The sequence below is a fragment of the Rhinopithecus bieti genome, unplaced genomic scaffold (assembly GCF_001698545.2).
Source record: "Rhinopithecus bieti isolate Rb0 unplaced genomic scaffold, ASM169854v2 scaffold_14826, whole genome shotgun sequence".
In the NCBI taxonomy this organism is placed as follows: domain Eukaryota; kingdom Metazoa; phylum Chordata; class Mammalia; order Primates; family Cercopithecidae; genus Rhinopithecus; species Rhinopithecus bieti.
In genome coordinates this window covers 440,801-467,667 of record NW_016808328.1, presented here as the reverse complement: position 1 = coordinate 467,667, position 26,867 = coordinate 440,801, and the positions used below count along the sequence as shown (strand labels likewise).

The window sequence follows — 26,867 nt, the reverse complement described above, 5'->3', positions numbered from 1 at the left end:
TTTTTTTTTTTTTTTTTTTTTTTTTTGAGACGGAGTCTCGCTCTGTCACTGGGGCTGGAGTGCAGTGGCCGGATCTCAGCTCACTGCAAGCTCCGCCTCCTAGGTTCCCGCCATTCTCCTGCCTCAGCCTCCTGAGTAGCTGGGACTACAGGCACCCGCCACCTCGCCCGGCTAGATTTTGTATTTTTTGGTAGAGACGGGGTTTCACCATGTTAGCCAGGATGGTCTCGATCTCCTGACCTCGTGATCCGCCCGTCTCGGCCTCCCAAAGTGCTGGGATTACAGGCTTGAGCCACCGCGCCCGGCCAATTTATTTATTTTCTTTTTGAGATAGGGTCTCTCTGTCACCCAGGCTGTAGTGCAGTGGTGCAATCATGGCTCACTCCAGCTTCAACTTCCCAGGCTCAAGTGATCCTCCCACCTCAGCCTCCCTGGTAGCTGGGACTGTAGGCATGCACTACCATGCCTGGCTAATTTTTTATATTTTGTAGAGACAGGATCTCACCGTGTTGCCCAGGCTGGGTCTCAAACTCCTGGGCTCAAGCAATCTCACACCTCAGCCTCCCGTAGTGCTATGATTACAGATGCAAGCCACCATGCCTGGCCAACTTTGAGAATTTAAAGTATTACTGGTGTTTTAGAGTAAAAAATGATCTGATTTTGACCAATATTTTGCCCAACAGGAAGCCTGCAGACCTGCAGAACTTGGCTCCCGGGACCCACCCACCATTTATAACTTTCAACAGTGAAGTCAAAACGGATGTAAATAAGATTGAGGAATTTCTTGAAGAAGTCTTATGCCCTCCCAAGTGAGTATCAAAGAAAATATGTATGAAAATATTGTCACTTCTTTGAAGCTTGTGTTATTTGTCTGTAGAGATCTTTCTCACAGCATTAATTTGGAATGACTAGGACTCTCTTCTATGTTTCTTATAATTAATGTTACACAGATATAAGAATTGGCTTCCAGCTAGGCCAATAAGCCATACTAAGAAAGGTGGTGATTTGTCTAAGCTGTAGAGTACATGGTCAAAACAGATTTGGGATGTGTGTGATAGGTCAGGAAAGACTGGTTATTTGTGGGCAATAGGTCTCAAACTGAGAGAGAAGTTGAAAGAGGAGAAGGAGTGGGGAAAGACACATTTCAACTGAACCTAGTAAGAATCATCTTAGCAGGAGTGTGGCACAGACTGCTATGAGATTTGATTTCAGTTCATTTTAAAATTAACTTTCTAAAGCTATAATCCAAGGAAATTTTCGGCTTTTCAGACCGTGTCCCTAGGATTCAGAGTTTTTATTTACTTATTTTTTTGAGGTGTTCCAGATCTCTAGGTCCTGGATGTACTGTAATGATAGTTACCTAAATTGCAAATATGCAGCTTTGCATCATACTATAATCTTGGCATAGATTCAAAGCATTATTTGTTTCTTTTAGGCGTTTCCAGTTTCATTATCCTGAAAATTGACATGTTTTGTTTCTACTGACCCAAACCTTTCTTACTGGTTAACTTGACTCTTGCCCTCCATGTCCAGATATATTTTCCAGGAATGGGATTATTGAGACAGAGGGTTCTAAAATAATTATAGGCATACCCTGAAGGGTATGGTTCCAGACCATTGCGGGTTAGGTTCCAGACCACTGTGATAAAATGAATATTGGAATAAAATGAGTCACATGAAATTTTTGGTTTCCCAGTGCATGTAAAAATTATATTTATAGTAGTATACTGTAGTGTTTTAAGTGTGCAATAATAGCATTATGTCTGAAAATATTGCATATACCTTAATTTAAAAATACTTCTTTGCTAGGCTGGGTGCGGTGGCTCATGCGTGTAATCTCAGCACTTTGGGAGGCCGAGGCAGGTGAATCACCTGATGTTGGGGGTTCGAGACCAGCCTGACCAACATGGAGAAACCCCATCTCTACTAAAAATACAAAATTAGCCGGGCATGGTAGCACATGCCTATAATCCCAGCTACTCAGGAGGCTGAGGCAGGAGAATCGCTTTAACCCGCGAGGTGGAGGTTGTAGTGAGCCGAGATTGTGCCACTGAATTCCAGCCTGGGTGATAAAAGCAAAACTCCGTTTCAAAAAAAAAAAAAATCATTGTTGACAAATGCTAATGGTTATCTGAGCCTTCAGCAAGTCATTCTTTTTGCCAGTGAGGGTCTTGCCTTGATGTTGCTGGCCACTGACTGATCAGAATGGTGGTTGCTGGTTGGGGTGGCTGTGGCAATTTCTTAAAGTAGACAACAATGAATTTTTCTACGTTGATGGATTCTTCCTTTCATGAAAGATTTCTGTATAGTATGCAGTACTGTTTGATAGCATTTAAAAATTTTTAAATAAATATTCTTTGCCTGAGGCTAATCTCAAGAGGTCCTGAGAACATGCGCCCCTGTTTGATAGTGTTTTATCCACAGTAGAACCTTTTTCAAAATTAGAATCCATCTTCTGAAACCCTCCTGCTGTTTGAACAACTAAGTTGATGTAATATTCTAAATTCCTTGTTGTCATTTCATCAATGTTCTTAGCATCTTCACTAGGCATAGATTCTATCTCAAGAGACCATTTTCTTTGCTCATTCATAAGAAGCAACTCCTCATCCTTTCAAATTTTATTATGAAGGTAGTACAATTCGATTACATTTTCAGCCTCTACTTCTAATTCTAGTTCTCTTGTTATTTTCAACACATATGTAGTTCCTCCCTCCACTGACATCTTGAACCTGTGAATGTCATCCATGAGGGTTAGAATCCACTTCCTCCAAACTCCTGTTAATGTTGCTATTTTGACCTCCTCCCATGAATCATGACTATTCGTTTTTTTTTTTTTTTTTTTTGGACGGGGTTTTTTTTTTTGTCCCCAGGCTGGGGTGCGGGGGGGGGATCTTGGCTCACCACAACCTCCGCCTCCCAGGTTCAAGCGATTCTTCTGCCTCAGCCTCCCGAGTAGCTGGGATTACAGGTGCCTGCCGCCACACCCAGCTAATTTCTTTGTAATTTTTAGTAGAGATGGGGTTTTGCCATTTTGGCCAGGCTGGTGTTGAACTCCTGGCCTCAGGTGATCCGCCTATCTTGGCCTCTCAAAGTGCTGGGATTACAGGTGTGAGCCACCAGGCCCGGCCGAATGTTCTTAATTGCATCTAGAATGGTAAATCCTTTCCAGGTCAGTTTGCTTTGCTCAGATCCATCAGAGGAATCACTTTCTATGGCCTTTTGAAATGTGTTTATTAAATAATAAGACTTGAAAGTCAAAATTACTCCTTAATTTATGGACTGCAGAATAGATGCTGTGTTAGCAGGCATGAAAACAACTATGATCTCCTTGTATATCGCTGTCAGAGTTCTGGGGTGACTAGTGCATTGTCAGTGAGTGGTAATATTTAGAAAGGAATCTTTTTTTCCTGGGCAGTGGCTCTCAACAGTGGGCTTAAAATATTTAGTAAACCACACTGTGAACAGAGGGATGCGCCATTATCCAGGTTTTTTTTTTTTTATTTTCCATTTATAGAGCATGTGCAGAGTAGCTTCAGTATAATTCTTAAGGGTTCTGCAGATTTTGGAATGGAAGATGAGCATGGGTTTCCACCTAATGTCAGCAGCTGCATTAGACTCTAACAGAGTCAGCCTGTCCTTTGAAGATTTGAAACCAGACATTGAGTTTTCCTCTGTAGCTATGAAAATCATAGATGACATCTTCTTTCAATAGAAGGTTTTGTCTGCATTAAAAATCTGTTTAGTGTAGCCACCTTCATCAATGATCTACCTAGAAGATCAGTTCTGGGTAGATCATTGATCATTTATTTCTACTTTCCCAGAAGTCCTAACCTTCCTTTCATCCCTAGTAAAGTATCTCCAGACCAACATTAAGAAAACCATATCTTGATTTTTTCCTCCAGGCCATGCATATAATTAGAATGCCAATAAATCAAAGCTAGGATATTTGTGAATATAAATTGAAGCTTTATATCTCTTAATAGAGTACTATTATGAACATCCACTATTATGAACTTAGTGGAAATAACTTTTTTTTTGAGACAGGGTTTCACTCTTGTTGCTCAGGCTTTAGTGCAATGGTGCAATCTTGGCTCACTGCAACCTCTGTCTCTCAGGTTCAAGAGATTCTCCTGCCTCAGCCTCCTAAGTAGCTGGAATTACAGGCGTCCACCACCACGCCCAGCTGAGTTTTTGTAATTTTAGTAAAGACGGGATTTCACCATTTGGCCAGGCTGGTCTTGAACTCCTGACCTCAGGTGATTAACCCGCCTCGGCCTCCCAGAGTGCTGGGATTGCAGGCATGAGCCACCGTGCCTGGCCATACTTTTTGTTTTTGAGACGGAGTCTCACTCTGTCGCCCAGGCTGGAGTATAGTGGCACAATCTCGGCTCACTGCAACCTCCGCCTCCTGGGTTCAGGCGATTCTCCTGCCTCAGTCTCTCGAGTAGCTGGGATTACAGGCACCTGCCACCACGCCCGGCTAATTTTTTTTTGTAGTTTTAGTAGAGACGGGGTTTCACCATATTGGCCAAGCTGCTTTTAAACTCCTTACCTTGTGACCTGCCCACCTCGGCCTCCCAGAGTGCTGGGATTACAGGCATGAGCCACCGCGCCCAGCCATACTTCTTTTTTTTTTAAAGGAAAAAAAAAGACAATGTGTTGTACTGTCACTCAGGGGCTGGAGTGCAGTAGTGCTGTCTTGGCTCACTGCAGCCTTGAACTCCTAGGCTCCTGCGTGGGATGATCCTCCTGCCTCAGCCTTCCAAATAGGTGGGACCACAGGCATGCACCACTATGACCCACTTCTAGATCCCTTTTTGGTCTGTTTTTTTTTTTTTTTTTTTTTTTTTTTGAGACATGGTCTTGCTCTGTTGCCCAGGCTGGAGTGCAGTGGTACGATTGTGGCTCACTGCCCCCCGCCTTGACCTCCTAGGCTTGAGCAATTCCCCTGAGGAGCTGGGAGTACAGGTGTGTGCTACCATGCCCAGCTAAGTTTTTAAAAATTTTTGTAGAGATGGGGTCTTGCTGTGTTACCCAGGTTGGTCTCAAACTCATGGGCTCAATCAGTCCTCCTGCCTCAGTCTCCCAAATTGCTGGGATTACAGAGGTAAGCTGTCATGCCTGGCCCCTTTTTAATCTTAAAAGTGTCAGCTCTGAGATAAGTTCCATATTTGCCAACTTGCTCTCAGACACTAATTGAAAATGATCTTCCTCTTGTGTCACTGTAGATCATTGTATCAACATTAAATTATAAATGGAGAAGCAAGCAGTTTGAATTATTATTCATTCTCTATGAAGGGAACTTTTGTTTTAAAGCATTGTCTGAAGTGCTTATTATGAATTCTTCCAAGTATTTTTAAGTTTTTAAAATTAGTGTGCTGATAACATATGTATGACTTTAGTTAAATGGACATTTCCTCATATTCTCTTATATCCTTCAACAACAACAACAATGAAGACTTTTTGGCTGGGCGTGGTGGCTCATGCCTGTAATCCCAGCACTTTGGGAGACCACAGCGGGTGGATGGCTTGAGCTCAGGAGTTCAAGACCAGCCTGGGCAACATGATGAAACCCAGTCTCTACAAAAAATACAAAAATTAGCTGGGTGTGGTGGCACATACCTGTAGTCCCAGGTACTGGGGAGCCTGAGGTGGGAGGATTGCTTGGGCCTGGGAGGCAGAGGTTGCAGTGAGCTGAGATCATGCCACTGCATTCCAGCCTGTGCGATACAGCAAGACCCTGTCTTAAAAAAAAAAAAAGAATTTTCATTATTCCTTCTCATTTCCCTCTGAGGGAAAGTGACATTAAGAGAAATAGTAGAGTTAATATGGAATATTCTGGATTCTTAGCATTTAATGCCTTGTAAGACATTATAGCTTTAAATTGGACCTTGAAAATAAACATTTCCATATTGCTTTTTTATATAAAAATTCCAGCCTCATTATATTTGAGCATATTCATAGAAACACTGTAACCAGAGATGGTCTTTTTCATTCAGTTTAAATACATGGGAATCTTTGTGTTATAAATGTTCACAACGTGCCGAATCCCCTGTAGGGGTAAAAATTTTTACTACTTCTTTTTTTTTGTTTTGTTTTGTTTTGTTTTTGTTTAGAGACAGGGTCTCGCTCCTTGTCCTGTCAACCCAGACTGGAATGCAGTGGTGTAATCTTACCTTACGGTAGCCTCCACCTCCCAGGCTCATAATCTTCCTCCCTCAGCCTCTTGAGTAGCTGGGACTACAGGTGCACATCATCAAGCCCAGCTAATGTTTGTATTTTTTTGTAGAGAGTCAGATCACTTTCAATTGGTGTCTGAGAACAGGGTCTAGCCATGTTACCCAAGCTGTGGCCTTGAACTCCTGGGCTCAAGCCATCTGCCTGCCTCAGCCTCCCAAAGTGCTGGGATTACGAGCATGAGCCACCGTGCCTGACCAAGGATTGTTTTTGATGCTGCTTATCCCTCTGCTGTTATTAATAACACTCAAGTGCTAATTATGCATCATACATTGTGCTTTGTGGGTTATTTTGTGGATTATCTCTGTTAATCCTCACAAAGACTTTGTGAAGAACCTGAAGATGTAATCCAAATAATTTGTCCAAGGTTTCACAGTTAATGGTAGCAGAGCAGGGATACTTTTGAAGCCACATCGATATAACTTCAGAAATCTGTGTTTCATCTGTTCTCTGCTTTCTGCTTCTCATTTTATTGGATTTGGCTTTTGTGAAAGAGGGAAAATGTTAAGTCTTTAATTGGGATTGTGCTTTAATGAGTACAAAATTGAAAGCTAGCTCAAGTTTAGAGGAAAGGTAGGAGAGAAATCAAAGATAGTTTACTTGACTGTGAGCAAGTGGGACCAAAGGTAGTTATTAAACTTAATTTAATGAATTCTTTTTTTGTTGTTGTTTTTTGTTTTTTTTGGAGACAGAACCTTGCTGTGTTGCCCAGGCTGGAGTGCAGTGGTGCCTTCTTGGCTCACTGCAACCTCTGCCTCCCAGGTTGAAGCGATTCTCATGCCTCATCCTTCCAAGTAGCTGGGATTACAGGTGTGCACCACCATGCCTGGCTAATTTTTGTATTTTTAGTAGAGACGGAGTTTCACAATGTTGGCCAGGCTGGTTTGAAACTCCTGACTTCAAGTGATCCGACCACCTTGGCCTCCCAAAGTGCTGGGATTATAGGTGTGAGCCACAGTGCCCACCCTTACTTAATTCAGTAAATTCTTTGAAAAAGGAGGTGAATCTTAATTCTTCTGATGAATTTTTATTCATTTGTATGCATTGAAACAGCATGTTTGAAGTAGGAATGCCTTCTTTTTAGTGGGTTCTATGGACCCAGAATGTGAAATGCTAATTAATTAGCATAATTTTCATCATGCAGAGTTGTTTCTAGGGGATGAGTGGGAGGAGGAAGGGTTTCTGGGATCACAAGCTGCATTTATTTTCCTTTCCTCTGTTGTGCTATATTGTTCTAGGGTGCACCCAGGGACCATTCTGTCTCACTGCCTTTTCCTTTCAGAACAAGGAGGTCGCAGGTCTTTATTGCTAGTCTTCTTCAGGCTCTGCTTGTAAGACTTTGTTTCTAAATAGGATGAGGAGAAAAGGGAGAAGAATTGTGCAAGCTGGTAGACTGGAATCTAGCATTTCTAATTACATGTTTTTGGCATGTGATGTACTGAGAACTGAGTGGTTTTTTGTGAACACTTCCTGATTTAATCATGACAAATATAAATATAGGCAATTGTCTACTCTAGAGTTGCTTAACATTGAGAGGCTAATGAAAAGCTCAAATTAAATAACTTTTACTGGTGTATGTAACTATAGGTTTTAAAGTGAACTTTCTCTTCTTGTCCCGGGGAAAGTATTTTTGTGTATATTTTTTAGTTCTTGCTTGAATGAATAAACCACTTTGCTAAAAAACTTTGAAACTTGGATTTTTAACTGAAACAGCCTACTTAGCTAACTTACTGATAAAAGGACAAAATAGGAGGAAGGTAGATAAATTTGGAGGGGCATGCTATAAAATGTTATTAAGCCTTTTTAAAAAATGAGACATACAGGCTGGGCACGGTGGATCATGAGGTCAGCAGTTTGAGACCAGCCTGACCAACATGGTGAAACCCTGTCTGTACTAAAAATACAAAAAATATTAGCTGGATGTGGTGGCAGGTGCCTGTAATCCCAGCGACTTGGGAAGCTTAGGAGAATCGCTTGAAACTGGAAGGAGGAGGTTGCAGTGAGCTGAGATTGCACCACTGTACTCTAGCTTGGGCAATATGAGCAAAACTCTGTCTCAAAAAAAAAAAAAGAGAGAGAGAGACGTACAAAAAAGGAATTTACAAGGCTAATCAGCCTTCATTTTTACATTTATACCAGAAAGGAGAAAATGCCTGAGATCTTTCCTAAAAGCATAGAAACATTCTTAGCTAGTCTACCCTTTTTTTTTTTTTCCTGAGACAAAGTCTCACACTCACCCGGGCGGGTATGCAATGGGGCAATCTTGGCTCACTGCAGCCTCTACCTCCTGAGTTCAAGCAATTCTTCTGCCTCAGCCTCCCGAGTGACTGGGACTACAGGTATATGCCACCACGCCCGGCTAATTTTTGTACTTTTAGTAGAGACGGGGTTTCACTCTGTTGGCCAGGCTGGTCTCAAACTCCTGACCTTGTGATCCGCCCACCTCGGCCTCCCAAAATGCTGGGATTACAGGCGTGAGCCACTGCGCCCAGCCAGCTAGTCTACTATTGAAAGTCTGTGATGTAAGCAGAATTAAGGACTAATGTGAAAGTCTAAATACCCTGGGTGCTCATGTCTATTCTGTCATTGACACTTAGTCTTTTATTACTTGCCTTTTTCCAGATGTTAAAATGAGTTCTCACAATAATTGAAAACCATTGCTTGATCAAGCTATTTGCTAAAGCTAATAATAATGCATAAATTACAATGTAAAGTTTGGGGAAGATGGAAAAAAGTTGATTTTGAACCTACTGGTTTAGAATTTGATTTATCTTTTAGAGAAAATCGTATCTATAATAGAAACAAACAAACAAACAAAAACACTAGACCTGGGGACAGGAGATTTCAGTTTTAGTTTGTCAATACTTTTTTTTTGAGACGGAGTCTTGCTTTGTCGCCCGGGCTGAGTGCAGTGGCGCGATCTCTGCTCACTGCAACCTCTGCTTCCTGGTCTCAGGCAATTCTTCTGCCTCAGACTCCCAAGAAGCTGGGATTACAGGTGCCCGCCACCATGCCTGGCTAATTTTTGTATTTTTAGTAGAGACAGGGTTTCGCCATGTTGGCCAGGCTGGTCTTGAGCTCCTGACCTCAATTGATCCACCCGCCTTGGCCTCCCAAAGTGCTGGGATTACCGGCGTGAGTCACCGTGCCTGGCCTAGTTTGTCAATACTTTTAATTAGCTGAGTGATTTGGGGGCCAAGTGTGTAAACTTTCTGGAACATAATTTCCTTTTAGGTTAAATGAGAGATCTGAGGTGAACATTCTCTTATAGCTATACTATTCTGTGCATTAAATTAATAGTACAGGCTGGGTGCAGTGACTCAGGCCTATAATCCCAGCACTTTGGGGGGCTGAGGCAGGAGGATCACTTGAGCCCAGGAGTTCAACACTAGCCTGGGCAACATGGTGAAACCGCATCTCTACAAAAAATACAAAAAGCTAGCCAAGTGTGGTGGCACATGCCTGTAGTCCCAGCTACTCAGGAGGCCAAGGTGGGAGGATTGCTTGAGTCCAGGAGGTTAAGGCTGCTCCTGCCACTGCACTCCACCCTGGGTGACAGAGGGAGACCCTATCTCTCTCTCTCTCTCTCTCTCTCTCTCTCTCTCTCTCTCACACACACACACACACACACACACACACACACACACACGTACAAAATTAGTAATTCATCTCAGAGGGACAACAAGGCATGTTGTAAGAATTACACTGTATATATGAATGATGAATATATAAATGATCTGTAATTCAAGCCTGCCTTTTCCTGCAAATTATTTTGAGAACTGTGAGGCTTACTTCATTAGTGCAAATAGGTACAGCTAAATAGTGGTTGGGGAAAAGGAGAATTTGGGCAACTTGGCTACAGGAAGACATAGATGTATTGAAAAGGCACTATGTTCACTGCACTGTTTTTTGTTTGAAATGAGTCAGTGATGGTCCTGTATTACAAGCAGTACAAACATTTAAACTGGAGGTTTGTTTTTATAGTCAGAGGAAATCCAGGGATGGTTGGTCTGTGATTAACTGTTTCTGCTCAGGCAGAAACAAAGAAAATGGAGAGGGTAAAGGGTTCTGTAGTTGGGGATGTGCGGTTAATGTATGTCTAGATAGATATAGATATCTAAATTCAGGTGAAACTCACTGTAATTTTTTATAGAAAAACTATGTAAATAATTGTGTTTATAAGATAAATCTTTAAGCTTAAAAAATGAGAGCTATCTAGAGACTAGGTAGACCTATTACAAAGAAAGATATTTTGAGCATATAGGTGTTCATAGATATTTTACATCTTCCTTGCCAATATAGTACTCTGCCCAATGCTTAGAAGATACATCTCTTCCTGGATCCAAAATAGTAAACGGAAGATACATGAATGTAAGAGCTGAAACACAACTTGCAACTGAACTAAATTTTGAAAACTATATCCCCTTCGTTTTTAAAGAAAGCTAGCAAGACAATCTGTCCAAATAAATGAATTGAAATAATTAGTACACTGTAAGGTTTTTTCTGAAGTCTTATTGCTCCCAAGTCCATTTTCTAGTGACGTTTTGCAGGACCTTCAAGCTGATTAATCTTCCCTAATATGGGGCTAAGAATCTGAATTCTTCTAGTCCTGACTCCTGGGGCTGACATGAGTCCTGCTAAGGGGAAGATGAATAATTGAGCTTTTTCATATATTTTCCAGTTTGAAGAAGAAATATACACAGAGTATGTGTGTTTTGAATCTAAACATGTGAAAAATGTATTTGTGTGCGTGTTTTAGAAAGCTGGTGTATTATGTCTGTTCTAAAAGTAGAAAAATGTGACAACACAGTAGAACACTTGTCAGCGTGCTTTCTGACATCTTAGTTTTTTGTTGTTCAGTGCTACCCTCATAAGTATTCTAGGGAATGTGTAATATAAGGGAGGTTTTGGGAAATCCCAGGTGTAGGTTTTAAGCGGTTGATCCGCCTCCTACTGTTTTTGTGCTTAACCTGCTATGGATGATCATGATGCTTGACCAGCCTAGGCGCTTTTCCTGCCTTTGGGGTTCTCTGGCTGGTTTAGTGCAGCGCATACTAAGGATCTGGTTGGCACTGCTGTTTGAGAAGGCGCGTGAGCTGTGCCATCTGGTGACTACTGAGCACTTGAAATGTGACTAGTGCAACTGAGGAAGTGAAGTTTTAATTTTATTTGTGATTAATTAAATTCATATTCAAATAGGTACATGACACTAGTGGCTACTGTATTGGACAATGAAGATAGAGAATATTTCCATCATCACAGAAAGTTCTCTTGGACAGCACTGCTCTAGCAATCTCATTCCAAGACTCCCGTTGGCCTGGCACAAATCTCTGAACAAGTCAACTGTTTCCCCAGCATTTTAATTTATCAGATGGAGGTGGAGTGCACATACCCTGTGGTTGCCAAGAATATTAATATGTGAACAAAAACATCAGAGCTTTGTCTCCTAAGGAAAAAACACTTTTTAAAAATACCATAGAAAACAAATGATGGTATTTCTTATAGTAATAACTATTAAAAGACGTCTAGTAACTGCTAGCACGGTGGTTTGAGAGAACTTATGCTAATTCATATTTGAAGGCTCTATAATCCATATCACTTTTTCTGTTTAGGTACTTAAAGCTTTCACCAAAACACCCAGAATCAAATACTGCTGGAATGGACATCTTTGCCAAATTCTCTGCATTTATCAAGAATTCAAGGCCAGAGGCTAATGAAGGTAAAAAACAAAAAATTGAATTAACACTGCAAAAAAAAAAAAACCCCAAACAACAACAAGCTGTTATTATGACAGTGATTATAAATGAATACTTTAGAGTCCAGCCATTCCCGTAAGTAATAAAAACTGTCTTTCAGGGTTGGTCAGAAATTGGATGATAAACTGGAATAAGTCCCTATGTTGCAGTTTTTCCATGTTTCTAGCTAGTAGCACAGTATATAGTTAAGTGTGTGATAAAATGCTTCTTGAATGAAGTTGATCTCGTACTATTTTGAGAAGTTACTGTGAGGGGAGCTAGGCAAAGAATTAATGGTGCATCAGAAACAGTGGATTGTGTGGTTGTGGTGGTTTAGCATAGATTGGTCGAGCTTAATTTAAATTAAAACTAAATGTTTATTGTTGAGTGCCTGCAGCCTAAAGTCAGTCTGAGGATTTTGTTGTTGTTGTTGTTTTTGCTAATTACCCTTAAAGAGCAATTTTTGGAGTTGCTCTAAGAGGGTAATTAGACATACTATCCTTCCAAATTTATCCGCATCTTCAAGCTGGAATTTCATTTTCAAGTCATGTTTTCATGGTGAGAATTGTTTAGGTAGTACAGATACAATTTTCTTTTATTTATTAAAGGACACTATTTTTATTATCTTATTTACCAAATGGATATATAGTGTAGGGAGGTCTCTTTGCAAGAGGTTCCATTCAATGAACCTTGTCTTAACTACAGCATTCAGTAATTTCGTTTTCTCTTCTCTTCGGGATGTTAAGCATAGTTCTTCTCTTCTGGGGAAAACTGTGTAGCACACATTAGTGTTTATTTGAAAGTAACCCAATAACCAAAAATGCTAGCTCCTAAAAATATTTACCATAGTTTCAGATAGTTTCCTAGCTTGAGTGGGGTTCTTTTGAGAAGTTTATGTCAGCAAAGGAACAAGAATACCAAAGGGGAAAATATCAGTGCTAGTTAAACAAGAATAAATATCTTATAAAAAAGTGAAATACTTCCTAATTTCCTTATGTTATTTCAGCAGGCAAATTCCCAAGCTATTCAGGCTATTTTTTTATTACTAAATTTTAAAATTGCAGCACTTTATAATAATAGTATTGAATTCCAATGTTTTTTGCTCTTGATTTTGGAATAATACTGCCTGAAATGTTTTCTACAGTGAAGGGAAAAATGTTAGTGCTTAGGTCTGGCTTGTATCTATTAATAATGTATTGCAGTAGCTGCCATGGTTTGGAAGCAATTTTCTTTAGTAATTGGCTTTTTTTTCCCCCTTACTAATGTTTCTGTCTAAGCAATTTATACATTAAGTAAGTGGTTACGTTGGAGCCCCTCCTTTCCACAGACAGTGTCTTTTCTGTTCTGCCCTTCCTTCATGCAAGCTAACTGTTCTTTTCATAAAATTACCCTTTTATACCCAGATGTTCCTGCTGCATACTTCTTGGAACAATCTTAGTTATGTTTGTATTTTTCCGTGTGGTTTTTTTGGGAATTGGAGTTTGGTTAAATTTCTTCTGACACTTGGTGGGGAGGAGAAAGGAATAAAATGTGTTTGCTTCTGCTTTGAGGGATGAGGATGGGGCGGGGTGGGGGGGGAATAAAAAGGTTAGAAAGTGACTCATTTAAGTATAACTTTGTATTCTATTTTTTCCCTATCAATTTGTTACTATCTTAAGTAGCCACCTACTCTTCCTGTCCTCAGAATGCTGTAACCAATAAGAACAAACAACATAATATAATACATGGTACATAATCTAGAAGGCTTTATATTGAATTACCTACTGGAAAATAAAAGTTCCAGTTGCCAAGCAACTTCTCTCCACAGGGACCTGTTGAGGCCATGATACTTTAGAAAACAATATTTCAGATCACTTTGGAACTTAATGGGCCCTCCTTATGTATGTTTGCTGCAGGTCTCACATCTGTTTAGTGCAATCAAAAGGCTTTAGTAATCCTAGGAAATTAGTGATTCAGCTTTTTATTTCTCCCAGCCCCCACCAAAATGCTGACAATTCACACAGAGATGGAATTGTCATTTTACATGGTGTAAATCAGAGTAGACAAGTCTGATTAGTTTTACCACCTATTAAATATTTTCAAAATCCAATATGTTTAGACAATTTTAAACCTTTTAGGATTTAATTCTAAGTCAGGGATTTGATGCCTGAATGCTACAGTTTTGGGCTAGTGAAACTGAAATAGAAGGACCAGTGGTTAGGTCGGAGTACAAAGTAAACAAGTAAAATGTAAAGAATAAAGGGAGACACTGATGATAGATAACACATATATAATTGTTTTGGTAACATGTTCAAGTCGATTGGGAGTAAAAGTTTATGTAACCATTTAGGCATTCAAAGAGAAGTTCATGGGTAATTTCTTTTGTGGGATGTATTAAGTATGACCTGTCCCCAGATCGCCTACATTTTTTTAAGTTCTGTGATGGTATTAATTTATGTAATTGGCCAAGGTCCCAACTGTAACTAGTCATTGGTATTTATAATACTCATAAGAGAGAAGTGAACTTAGTGTTGTTGAATGTACTCTGAGGCATATTTCATGATGTCCAAATTCCTATTTTTAGATGGAGGCAAGGAATCTAGAGGTCCTGATTAGTTCCTTTTTATTCAGGATCCTTCTCCTCCCTTCTCCTCTCCCCACAACTCCTGCCTTTCTCTCTGGAAAAGTGTTGTAAGTCAGAGGATGGTTGTGCATTATTGTAGCAGTAAGCCTGCACTGTATATTAAATTATCTTTAAATACCCATTACCTCTTTCTGTTTTCCATTGATGTGTAACTTAGCCTTAAAACTTGTTTGTATAAGGTTACCCTTTATTAAGACTGTGGTAGGTAGCTTGAAAATATAGTTTTATCCATGTCGGTGCTTATAATTTTTAGTCTTTGTTGTAGTCATTGTAAATTATCTTGTTTTTCAATAACAGAAATGCTCTTATTACATTTAATGTTTTCTGCCTTGAATTTTGCTCATTCAAATCATGTAACAACAGAGAATACATACTTGCTGAAAAAGTTAAAATGGTATAGAAATAAATTTAATAAAACTTAATTGCCCCTCTTTAATCGTATTACATGACCTCTTCAACAATTTACTGTCCTTTTTTCTATGTAATTTTGCAAACATTTCTGTAAATATGTATTATGTACATACATTATGCGGTTACTATATCAAAATATAGATCTACCTCTATTTTTAGAAATTCTGCTTTGTATTTTATAATATGGATTTTCATTTAGCCATTTCCATGTTGATAGACATCTAGATTGTCTCAAGTTTTTTTTTTTTTTCCTTCACTATAATAAACAGTACTGCTGGTTAATGTCCTTGAGCTAGATTCCAAATAGTTCAAGAAGTTTGTGCATTCTCTATTTTGCCAAATTGTTCTCCAAAAGTCTATACCAGTTTACATTCCCACAAACATGAAAGTATTCATTTCCCTACACTTTGGACCCTGGTGTGTGTTAATCTTTCTAATTTTACTGTGTTCTCTTAGACAAAAAAGGGTGTTTTGACTTTCATAATTAATTTTAAACTGATTGTGTTGCTCTGTTGCACTTAATAATGTTTTGAGAGCTTTTGAAATAGCTTCTTAGAGATACCAGCATTACTACATCAGGGGTATTGGAGAATAATAGTGCTACTATCTACCGACAGGAAGCTACTTTGTGATGGCTTGCTACTGCTTTCTAGTGGTTACTTTTGGTATTTTCTTTATCTTTACATACTCCTTTGTGATTAGTCTTGAAAACTGTATAGTGTTTATTGAATGGTGCTATTTAGTACTTTTTTGATAGCTCTGTTTGTATTTGTTTTATTGGTCATACCTTATGTTGATAAATATAATTGTATCAAAGTAATTCATCATTCTTTGTTTTCATTAATATACCTTTGTTATGACATTCTTAACTATGAAAAATTACTAACACTCTAATCAGGTATAGCAATTCGACTTCATCAAAAGTGCTTTGCTAAGTCCAAAATTATAGAAAAAACAGTCATTGTAATGTTATGCTAGACTTTTAAAAATGTATTTAAATGAGACAAGGTTTCGTCACATTTCCCAGGCTGGTCTTGACCCCCTCGACTCAAGCAGTCCACCCAGCTTGGCCTCCCAAAGTGCTGAGATTACAGGCATGAACAACTGTGCCTTGCACTGAGGAATACTATGTGTTATAAACCTTGTAAATTTAGGATATTTTATTTATATATATATAATTCAGGAAAAACATTAATTTAGGGCAGGTCCAAGGTTAAACATTTGCTCAAAAACTTGTCAAAACACTCAAATAGCATTTGAGACAATAATTCAATGTTTGAATTCAGGCAACATTATCTTCCCCACGGACTGATTCTATTCATTGTAATCTGGTCAAAGAACTAGTCCTTGTACTCTAATATGTTCTTGTTCTGCATTCACTGCTTTTTTGTTGTTGTTTTTTGTTTATTTTGTTTAAGAGAGAGTCTTGCTCTGTCGCCCAGGCTGGAGTGCACTGGCATCTCGGCTCACTGCAACCTCCACTTCCCGGGTTCAAGTGATTCTCCTGCCTCAGCCTCCTGAGTAGCGGGGACTATAGGTGTGCACCACCATGCCTGGCTAAGTTTTGTATTTTTAGTAGATACGAGGTCTCATCATGTTGGCCAGGCAGGTCTTGAACTGCTGACCTCAGATGATCTATCTGCCTTGGCTTCCCAAAGTACTGAGATTATAGGTGTGAACCACCGTGCCCGGCCATGCATTCACTGCCTTTAATAAAAAGCATATTAAATCTTGTTTTACAACCTTGAGATTCTGCTCTCTCCTTTTTCTCTTTTCCTTTTAAATATAACCATAAAAAGTGTTTCATCATTTCCTGGAATTCTTACTGACCTAGCTGTTTCTCACATTGTATTCGCTTGTTAATTTATAAACTACATTTCAGCTAACTATATGCATTATGCTGGCCTGAATGTAATTAATAAAAGTTTATGTTTATTGTTTTGTGTTTTTGATCTTTTAAGTGGCTTGTCACTTCTGTAGTTTCAGCTGAGCTCTGCTAATGTCTCAACTTCATTTTACTGGGTTCCAGTGCCCTCTGCTGGTTATGTTTCCTCTAAGAAATAAGCTAACTTGATCATGACTATGGCTAGCGTTATCGTTTGATAATAAAGTGGGTAGATCTTTGACCTTGTCACGTATCACTTAGGTAACACATCCTAATTTGTTTGATATTTACCTAAGTGAAAAATATTGCCGGGTCAGGCATGGTGGCTCACGCCTGTAATCCCAGCACTTGGGGAGGCCAAGGCAGGTGAATTGCTTGAAGCCAGGAGTTCAAGACCAGCCTGACCAACATGGCATAACTCCATCTCTACTAAAAATACAAAAATCAGCCAGGCGTGGTGGCACACACCTGTAATCCCAGCTACTCAGGAGGCTGAGGTGTGGGAGATTCACTTGAAACCAGGAGGCGGAGGTTGCAATGAGCTGAGATTGCACCACTGTACTCCAGCCTGGGCAACAGAGTGTGAGACTCTGTCTATAAATAAATAAATAAACTAATGAATTTTTAAAAAGTATAATTAAATACATAACAATAGTAGCATATAGGACAGAAAGGAGGTTAATGGAGTTCTAAGGTCTTTGCATTATCCTGGAAGTGACAACAGTTATAATTAAACTTTAATGAGTCAAGGAAACAAAAACTAGAAAAGGATGTATATTAAGCTAATAGAGGTAGAAATAGAGGAATACTTTTTAAAAATGTAATCCATAGGAAGGTAGGAGAGAAGAAAAGAACACAGAACAGGTGGACAAGTAAGAAGTATATGGCAGATTTAAACCAGAGTTTTTAGTAATGACATTGAATATACATTATTTAAGTATTTCAAAGAAAAAACAAAGTTTACCAACTGGATTAAAAACAATGTTGCTTATGTGCAAGACTCTATCTATCTATCTGAAACACATACATAAATGAAATGTGGATCCAGGAAAGCTAAAAATGCAATAGTGTAAATACTAACCTAAAGAAAGCTGACAAAGCCACACTGACATTGGATGAAGTAGACTTTAAGGAAAGATGCATTATGAGATAATGAAACGTGTTCCAGACTGATTTAAAAAGGTTAATCTACCAGGAAGATAAAATAATTCTAAACTTGTGTTACCAAATAACTGGCCTGAAAATAAAAGCCAAACTGACAGAACTAAGAGAGAGAGACTAATCCGCGGTCACAGTGGGGATCTTAACTTACCTTCTTAGTAACTGTTAGAACCAATCGCAAAAGGAAAACAATGAGAAGACATAATTGAACAATACAGTGAACAAATTTAATCTCATATATGTATATACATATCTCACTGTACTTCAGAATATACTTTTGTTTTTCAAATGCACATGGAACAAAATTGATGGTAAAGCTGGGCCATAAAACAAAGCTAAAAATTTTTCCAAAAAAAAAGGAAAACATGTGAAATGTTTCTCAATCAAAGAAAATATGATAGATATCAATAACAAAAGTACAGCTAGAACCGGGCACAGTGGCTCATGGCTGTAATCCCAGCACTTTGGCAGGCTGAGGTGGGCAGATCATTTGAGCTCAGGAGTTCAAGACTAACTTCGGCAACATAGCTAAACCCTCTGTCTACAAAAAATACAAAAAGTTGACAGGTGCAGTGGCATGTGCCTATAGTCCCAGCTACTCAGGAGGCTGAGGTGGGAGGATCACTTGAGCCCAGGAGACGGAGGTCGCAATGAGCCGAGAGCGTGCCATTGCACCCCAGACTGGGTGACAGGAGTGAAACCTTGTCTCAAAAATGAAAAAACAAAAGCTACAGCTAGAAAGTTTCTACATGTTTGAAAATTAACTAGTATATTTCTAAATAATCCACAGATTGAAAAAGAATAAAGGGATGAAAATACAGAATGTCTACATCTGTGAGATATGGCTCAAACCGTGCTTAGAGGGAATTGTATAGTTTCAAAAGCCTATATTAGAAAAGAAGAGAGCTCAATATTGGTGAAGTAAAAATTAGAAATACTAAAGAACAGAATATAAGGAAGTAGAAAACAAACATGACATTGAACAAGGAAGCTAAAAGCTAGTTCTTTGAAAAATCTAACAAAAAAATGGATAAGTCCTTGACAAGGAAAATCAAGAAAATGAGAGAAGACAGCAAAACCAATATTAGGAATGAAAAGGAGGATTGCTACAGATGTTCCATTAAAGTGATTTTTGGAGGATATTATGAAAAAATTTATGCTTATAATTTTGAAAACTGGAGAAATTTACAGAAAGTACAGTGTAACAAAACTGACAAGGAGGAATTAAGTATGTGAATATTCTTATATCACTTAAATTTCTTATAATTAAAAAGAAATTATAAGATGGCTTCACTGTTGAACTCTTCCAAGCATTGGAGGAAGGAAGGTCATACTTGCATATACCTTTCCAGGGAACAAAAAGGGAATACTTTCTCACTTGCTTTTTGAGGGCAGGGAGCCTTGATACCAAAATCATATAAGAACATCAAAAGAAAGGACAATTTCAAGCCAGTCTTTCTCAAATATAGATACACAAGTCTGAAACAAAATATGCCAAATCCAGCAACATAACAAAAGGTAATACAACCACGTTGGGTTTCTCAGGAATGGAAGATTGTTTAAAAATTCAAAAATCTGACCGGTTGCAGTGACTCATGCCTGTAATCCCAGCACTTTGGGAGGACGAGGGCAGGCGGATCACTTCAGGTCAGGAGTTCGAGATTAGCCTGGCTAACATGGTGAAACTCTGTCTTCTCCACAGGCTCTTCCTCCTACCTGTCCTTTAAATGATGTTCCTTAGGGCTTTCTCTAGGCCTTCTACTTCTCCTTTACTCCATGGTTTCAGTGTTCATTTATGTTCTCATAACTTCTAAACACATTACTCCAGCTTAGTTTGTGACACTTGAAAGCGTATTTGTCTGTCTATTGGACATCTCTATTTACATGTCTTACAGGCATCTCAAACTCAGCATGTTAACTGAACTCATCTCCATAGCCCCTAAATCTGCTTCTCCTTGGGAAGGTAAATGGTTCAGTAATGATACCAGCATTCACCCTGGGAGTCTTTACTTTCTTGACCAGCATCTCTATACTACCCTCTGTCCCCAAGATCTAAACTCTCTGAGGATAGGAACCTATTATGCTTTATTCAACAGTGAATTTAACAATCCTTAGAATAAGACTTGGCATGTAGTAGGGGCTCAATTATATTTTGTCAAATGCATCTTCCCCCCTTTCTCCATATTCACTTTGGTTTCTGAACTCTGTTAGTTTTTATCTCCTAAAATCTATTCATTCCTTTTTATGCCTGTAACCCCTTACCTAACTAAGACTACCATGTGTTACCTGGACTACCACGAAGGGACCAAAGGCTGAGTGGGTGGCTGCAATTTGGAAGAAGAGGTTTGGGGTTAGGACATATGTACATTGCTGGTAAAATATCTAAGACGCAGCATGTAAGCCTTTACCTTTTTCCTTAAAGGACACAACTGAATTCAGACTTAAAACGACATGGTTTGCCACCTCATGATATTTAACTTTCTTTTGTGACCAGTTACCACAGTCATCTGTGTAAGTTCATCTGTTCTGAGAGTGGGGGAAGGTGGATTGGAAGTAAAGGATAAGAAAGGGTAATAGAAGGTCTGCCTGTTGTTACTCCATATTTCTAATGACATCCCCACCCCCTTTCTGCTGAAGGCCACTAACCTTGACTTTCCAGATATACAGTGGTGCTCTGTCCCACGTTAATGAATGCCATCAAAAATACGGAATAACAACAGACAGATCTTCTATTATCCTTTATTCTGAATCATGACAATCTGAATCATGACAATCAGAGCATCTTAATCCATTTGGTTAAAGAGGCTCCCAGTTCAGTATTGAAAATTTGAACTCTTTGACCTTTGTGTTTTTTATGTAAGATAGTGCTATTCTTGGCTTCCTGTGAATTATAAGACAGTTTTGAAAATCCCAGGTTTTCTGTTTGGATTGTTTGAATTGGTATTTCTTAACACATTTCTTGCTGATAAACCAAAATATTCCTGGGGAGCAGGAATTAAAATGAGGGCAATAATCTGTCTCTAAGATTTTTTAATCCCTAGATTTGAATTAATGTGCTTGCCTTTTCTCATCCATTTTTCCAGTTTAAATGTTTGTGTTCATGTGTGGGACATGTAGTTGTTAGCAAGTTTTTTTTTTGAGACGGATTCTCGCTCTGTCACCCAGGCTGGAGTGCAGTGGTCCTATCTTGGCTCACTGCAAGCTCTGCCTCCCGGGTTCATGCCATTCTCCTGCCTCAGTCTCCCGAGTAGCTGGGACTACAGGCACCTGCCACCACACCTGGCTAATTTTTTGTATTTTTAGTAGAGACGGGGTTTCACTGTGTTAGCCAGGATGGTCTCGATCTCCTAATCTCGTGGTCCGCCTGCCTCGGCCTCCCAAAGTGCTGGGATTATAGGCGTGAGCCACTGCGCCCGGCCAGTTGTTAGCAACTTTTTACAAACACCACTGTTTGACATTATTATGCTTATTTATACTTTTACCTGAACAAACTTGTTTCATCCCCCACCCTATCATATAATTAAGCTCTAGGAGAGAAGGGGCCTTGTCTGTATTGTTCTCAGTACCTTGTGTCAGAGTAAACATTTTTAAACAGTTACTGACTCAAAGAGTCATGCTTCTACATGTGGGCTTGAGTGGTTTTCCTTCTTACAGTATTCTCACCTTTTTCCTTTTTTTTTTCCCCAAGCATTGGAGAGGGGTCTCCTGAAAACCCTGCAGAAACTAGATGAATATCTGAATTCTCCTCTCCCTGATGAAATTGATGAAAATAGTATGGAGGACATTAAGTTTTCTACACGTAAATTTCTGGATGGCAATGAAATGACATTAGCTGATTGCAACCTGCTGCCCAAACTGCATATTGTCAAGGTAGGTCTGAGGGGGTGATGTCGCATTGCCATTGCCTTGTATTGTATTTACTAACATGGCATTTCCTTTGTGCTCAAAATATTTCTGATCTTATATGACTAGTTGTTTAACTCAATGCTGTTTAGGCAATAGTTGAAACACCCTAGAGTTAGTTAAATGGAAAATTATGTCTTAAAATTGAGGAATATAAGAAAGATGAATTTTTTTTTCTGTGACTGCATAAAAATTCAAAGATATCATGCATGACTTTGAATTGGAGTTTGCCACACTGACTTCTGTTGTCAAATTCTGTTCTGTGATCACACCTGGCTTTCTCTATTCAAGGCAAAAAGTATTGAGCATTTATTATATGAGACACTGGGCTGGGCACATTGTTAAATAGAATAATAATAAGCACTAGTTGTAAATAAAGACCTAAGATAACAAAAACAGATCTAAAATAGTGTATGTGTGTTGTGAAGTATTTTCCAGTGATTATACTCGGCTATCTTTCTGGGTGTCCAAGGCAGTTATTTGCAGTCAGTGTCACACTTCTAAATCCCTGGTTTAGCTTGCAGTCTTGGTCATTATTTAAAATTGGTTAGAATGATGGTGACAGACTTCTTTTCAAATAGAAGCAGTTCTCAAAGATTTAGAGCATTAATTATTTGCTCCCAAATCAGAGATGTGTCTAGCTTACAAGACATAGAAAATAAGTCTGTTAACTTTTGATCTCTTTGTATTTCAGGTGGTGGCCAAAAAATATCGCAACTTTGATATTCCAAAAGACATGACTGGCATCTGGAGATACCTAACTAATGCATACAGTAGGGATGAGTTCACCAATACCTGTCCCAGTGATAAGGAGGTTGAAATAGCATATAGTGATGTAGCCAAAAGACTCACCAAGTAAAATCGCGTTTATAAAAGTGATGTCTTCATGTCTTCCCCTAAGAATATGCTTTCCCTAACAGGCTACTCCTTCTTATAGAGCAGAAATTGTATTTTGCACGAACATGCAGTTATTAAAGATTAGGATCAAGGATAGACAAGGTATAGTAGTTATCTTAAAATATACACTCCGAAGCAGTATTATTTTAAAATCCTTTTACCCTGCCTACCTCCCCTACCCGGGCTCCCCTGTCTTTCATTTGGAGACACTCCACCGCAAACTCTTCACTTTAGAGGTAGCTTGCCATCTCTCAGGAGCCCTCACCATTGTGTCCGCTCGCTGTGCATAGATGGCAGAACTTTTGAGGTGCAATGTTTAATTGTTAAAATAGTAGCCACGACTTTATCAGGCAGCCCCAAACTGGTGCATAATGCATGGTACAAGGAATATTTATGTATTTTTTGGAATTTTGTAATATTTAGTAAAAGTATATGAAAGGATTGCTACTGTATCAGAAATACTGTTTCAATTTAGTCTATCCTGGATATGTACTAACGACTATTACCACCAGAGAAGAGAGCTTTCTACAAAAGTCACTACAGATTTTGCTATATTGCTTTGTAGATAGATTTTTACTTTTGCCTAAAAGTATTTATCCTTCATACCAATTGTAACATCTGACACCATGTAGAAGCTAAAAGTTTAGAGGGAGTGAAGGTTTTCTCAAGACCTTCCTCAAGCATTTTATCTTTATAAGAGAAATTGATGGGCACCTGATACTCTGTCTAAATATGTTTGGTTACATGTGTTTTGCCCTGTGCCATTCATTTGGAACATTATTGCTTTCTTTATTTTAAAAGCTTGTTTTAGGTAATCATAGAGCTTGCTATTTGTACATCTTTTGAGCAACACTACATAACTGATTTTAGTTGATTTAGCTATAGCAGTACAATGATTAGTAATGTAAAATTAACACAGAAATTAACCTAAGGAATGAAGGGCNGTAACATCTGACACCATGTAGAAGCTAAAAGTTTAGAGGGAGTGAAGGTTTTCTCAAGACCTTCCTCAAGCATTTTATCTTTATAAGAGAAATTGATGGGCACCTGATACTCTGTCTAAATATGTTTGGTTACATGTGTTTTGCCCTGTGCCATTCATTTGGAACATTATTGCTTTCTTTATTTTAAAAAGCTTGTTTTTAGGTAATCATAGAGCTTGCTATTTGTACATCTTTTGAGCAACACTACATAACTGATTTTTAGTTGATTTAGCTATAGCAGTACAATGATTAGTAATGTAAAAATTAACACAGAAATTAACCTAAGGAATGAAGGGCGGGTTTGTCAAAATATCAAGTGAATTTTTATTTCTAAAGTACATTTAATGTAGATGACCTAAAGAATGCATTATCCATCCTATATAAAAAAAAGATAAAACACAGGTCACCAACTTTCTCAGTTCACCCCATTTACCTTGTATAGAGGATTGTTCATTCCTCTGGGACTAAGTTATAGTTATGGTGAGTGTGTCTTTACTGTAGTTTTGCCTGATCTCACTCATTGCACTTCCTGGAGTTAAATTTTCCAGTAGCCATGTTGAGGAATAGCACTCTGCATGTTTTTGTTTTGTTTTTCGGGGTTTTTTAAAATTGAAGTCCTAAACCAGGAATTATTTGTGCTCTAACAAGGGAGGATGAACTTGCCGAAAATAAAACTTTGCCATGTATTTACTCTTTTTTAAAAGACAGAAACAAAACCAGACTTTCTAAGTACTACTCCAAAGACTGTGATTGTGACTATAATACATTTTTGGTAATTTTTTTATACCTAATTTGTATAGGAAGTGCTATTTCTCATAGGCTGTTTCTTGAAATTTTAAGTTTATTGCTTTAAAAGGGCAGTGTTTCTCCCACTTTGATATGCTAACATTTAGTAAGCACTGGCTTTATGGAAGCAGCTTTTTATAAGTGTCCTGCATTTTTTGAACCTATCATTAATTAGCTTAGTATGAAAGATAAGAAAATCTCCATGTCGTATCCATTTGGCTTAGGGAGATTCTTTACCATACCTTTGTTAAAACTCTTTATTGCTTATCAAAAGTTTGAGTATCTGCTTTGTTTTTTTGTTTTGTTTTGGTAATTAAATATTGTATGATTTATCTGGTTCAAGGAAGAAGCACTAGTCAGTTATCTATTGAGAAATTATTTTGCAGTGGTTTTAGTGGGTGAAAGTGTCCCATCTGCACCAGTACACAGGCAGGCATTATCACTCTTCACCTACTTTTTAAATAGTGGCAACTTGGCATTCATTCTGGTGATACTGAACCTTGCCTCATAGCTTAAAGTATAAAAAAGATTCAAGAGCAGTAAGGTTTGTTCTTTCCAGTGCGTGGTGGACCGAGTGGTGCAGGGTGGACCGAGTGGTGCAGGGTGGACTGAGTGGTGCAGGGTGGAGGGCTAACAGAAGAAAGAGCTCCATTCTTCAAAATACGGTGATGAAAATTCATTTTGAAACTCAAATATTTTCATTTTGGATATTCTCCTGTTTTTATTAACCCAGTGATTACACTTGGCCATCCCTCTAAATGTTGAGGAAGGCATGTCTATTGTGATTTTGATGAAGACAGAATTATTTTTCTCTGTAGAAAGACAGATACCACTTTATCAGGGAAGTTAGTCAAATGAAATGGAAATTGGTAAATGGACAAAAGCTAGCTAGTAAAAAGGACGATCCAGCAACATGCTTTAACCCCATTGTATGTTTGTGGAAAGAGCATAGTTTAAATCTTGAGAAATTTAGCACATGAAAGTTTTCATAGTAGACAGGTCATGCCGTATATGAATTGACATCATGGAAAATCTGATTTTATTTTACAACTAATGAATCCATTCCCCTTCATTTAAACACTTTTTGTGTTTTACTTCAGTGAGGAGATTGGAGTCTGAATGGGTCTGTTTTCCAAGAGATTCTGAGAAATTTTTGTGTGCAACAGTTGGAAAGCTCTCTATTCTAGCTGATAAAACTTCCCTTTTTTTTGATGTAGATGCAGATATTCTGTACAGTTCTGTTGTCTTTTACTAGGACTGTTAACTTTTATGATATAATTCAAATAAGATTGTATTTCTTGGTAATTTTGGCTTTCACAATTTATCTTTAAATCCTTGAGCAATCTGTATACAATTAAGAGATTTCTGACATTTATTCTTACACTAAGTGAATCAACTCTAGGATTTAGGTGTGTTAACTTTACTTTTGTTGTGTTTTGAATCTCTCCAGAGTCGCATGTAGATAGCATTTATTTCTGTGCACTTAAACCCATTTAGAAAATAACTACAAAGTAAAAATGTAGAGGAAATAGAAATGTATTTTTTCATGAACATTTTGATACAAATTTCATCATTTAATGATTCACCAATTTCTTGCATTAATTTGAATTAAGCATTTAATTCAAAGAGAGGGGAGCATTCATTATTGATATATGTGGGGTTTAAAAAACTCCATCCTTTATAAATAGTCAAGGTTTGGGCCACACAAATTATATTTTATCATGGAAAATTTCAACTCCTCAAGCCATCATGTTGAATAGATTGGAGTATTTTCTTTAGAATTTCTTGAACAGGCAAATGAAAGCTTATTATAGGATGCATGTATTTTCTTTTCTCTTTGGAACATCAACACCAGTATATTGCTGGCAGCTATGGTATTAAAAATAAAGTATATTTTCACTATCATAAAGGATTCTTCCCCCCCACCCCCCGCCATGAAAATAAACAACTTGGGGTAAAAGTGTTTTGAGACTACTTTTTTTCCTATGGGTGATTCAGCACATTTAATAGGTTAAAGGAAAAAAAACCATAGGATCATTTCAATAGGTACAGAAAATAACTTGATTAAAATATTCATGTTACTCATTCTTAGCAAAATAGGTACCTTTTTTTAACCTGATAAAGACTTTTATTGAGAACCTATAGCAAATGAAATAGAAGCTAGCTCGTTAAAGTCAAGAATAAGACAAGGTTGCCCTCTGTCACAGCTACTATCCAGCTACTTTCACAGCTACTTTATTTAGAGA

At 38.3% G+C, this 26,867-nt stretch overlaps 1 protein-coding gene across 2 annotated transcripts in view; it reads left to right on the top strand.

Moving 5' to 3' along the window:
- The window catches only part of CLIC4 (CLIC family member 4), a 99,661-nt gene extending 76,091 nt beyond the window's left edge, over positions 1-23,570 (top strand). For both annotated transcript variants that reach the window (XM_017886514.1, XM_017886515.1), the window contains exons 3-6: positions 684-809; positions 11,850-11,956; positions 21,741-21,922; positions 22,650-23,570. In XM_017886514.1, coding sequence (XP_017742003.1) covers positions 684-809; positions 11,850-11,956; positions 21,741-21,922; positions 22,650-22,814 — 580 coding nt within the window. In that variant the 3' untranslated portion in view covers positions 22,815-23,570. The remainder of the gene's footprint in view (positions 1-683; positions 810-11,849; positions 11,957-21,740; positions 21,923-22,649) is intronic.
- The last annotated feature ends 3,297 nt before the right edge of the window (positions 23,571-26,867 follow it).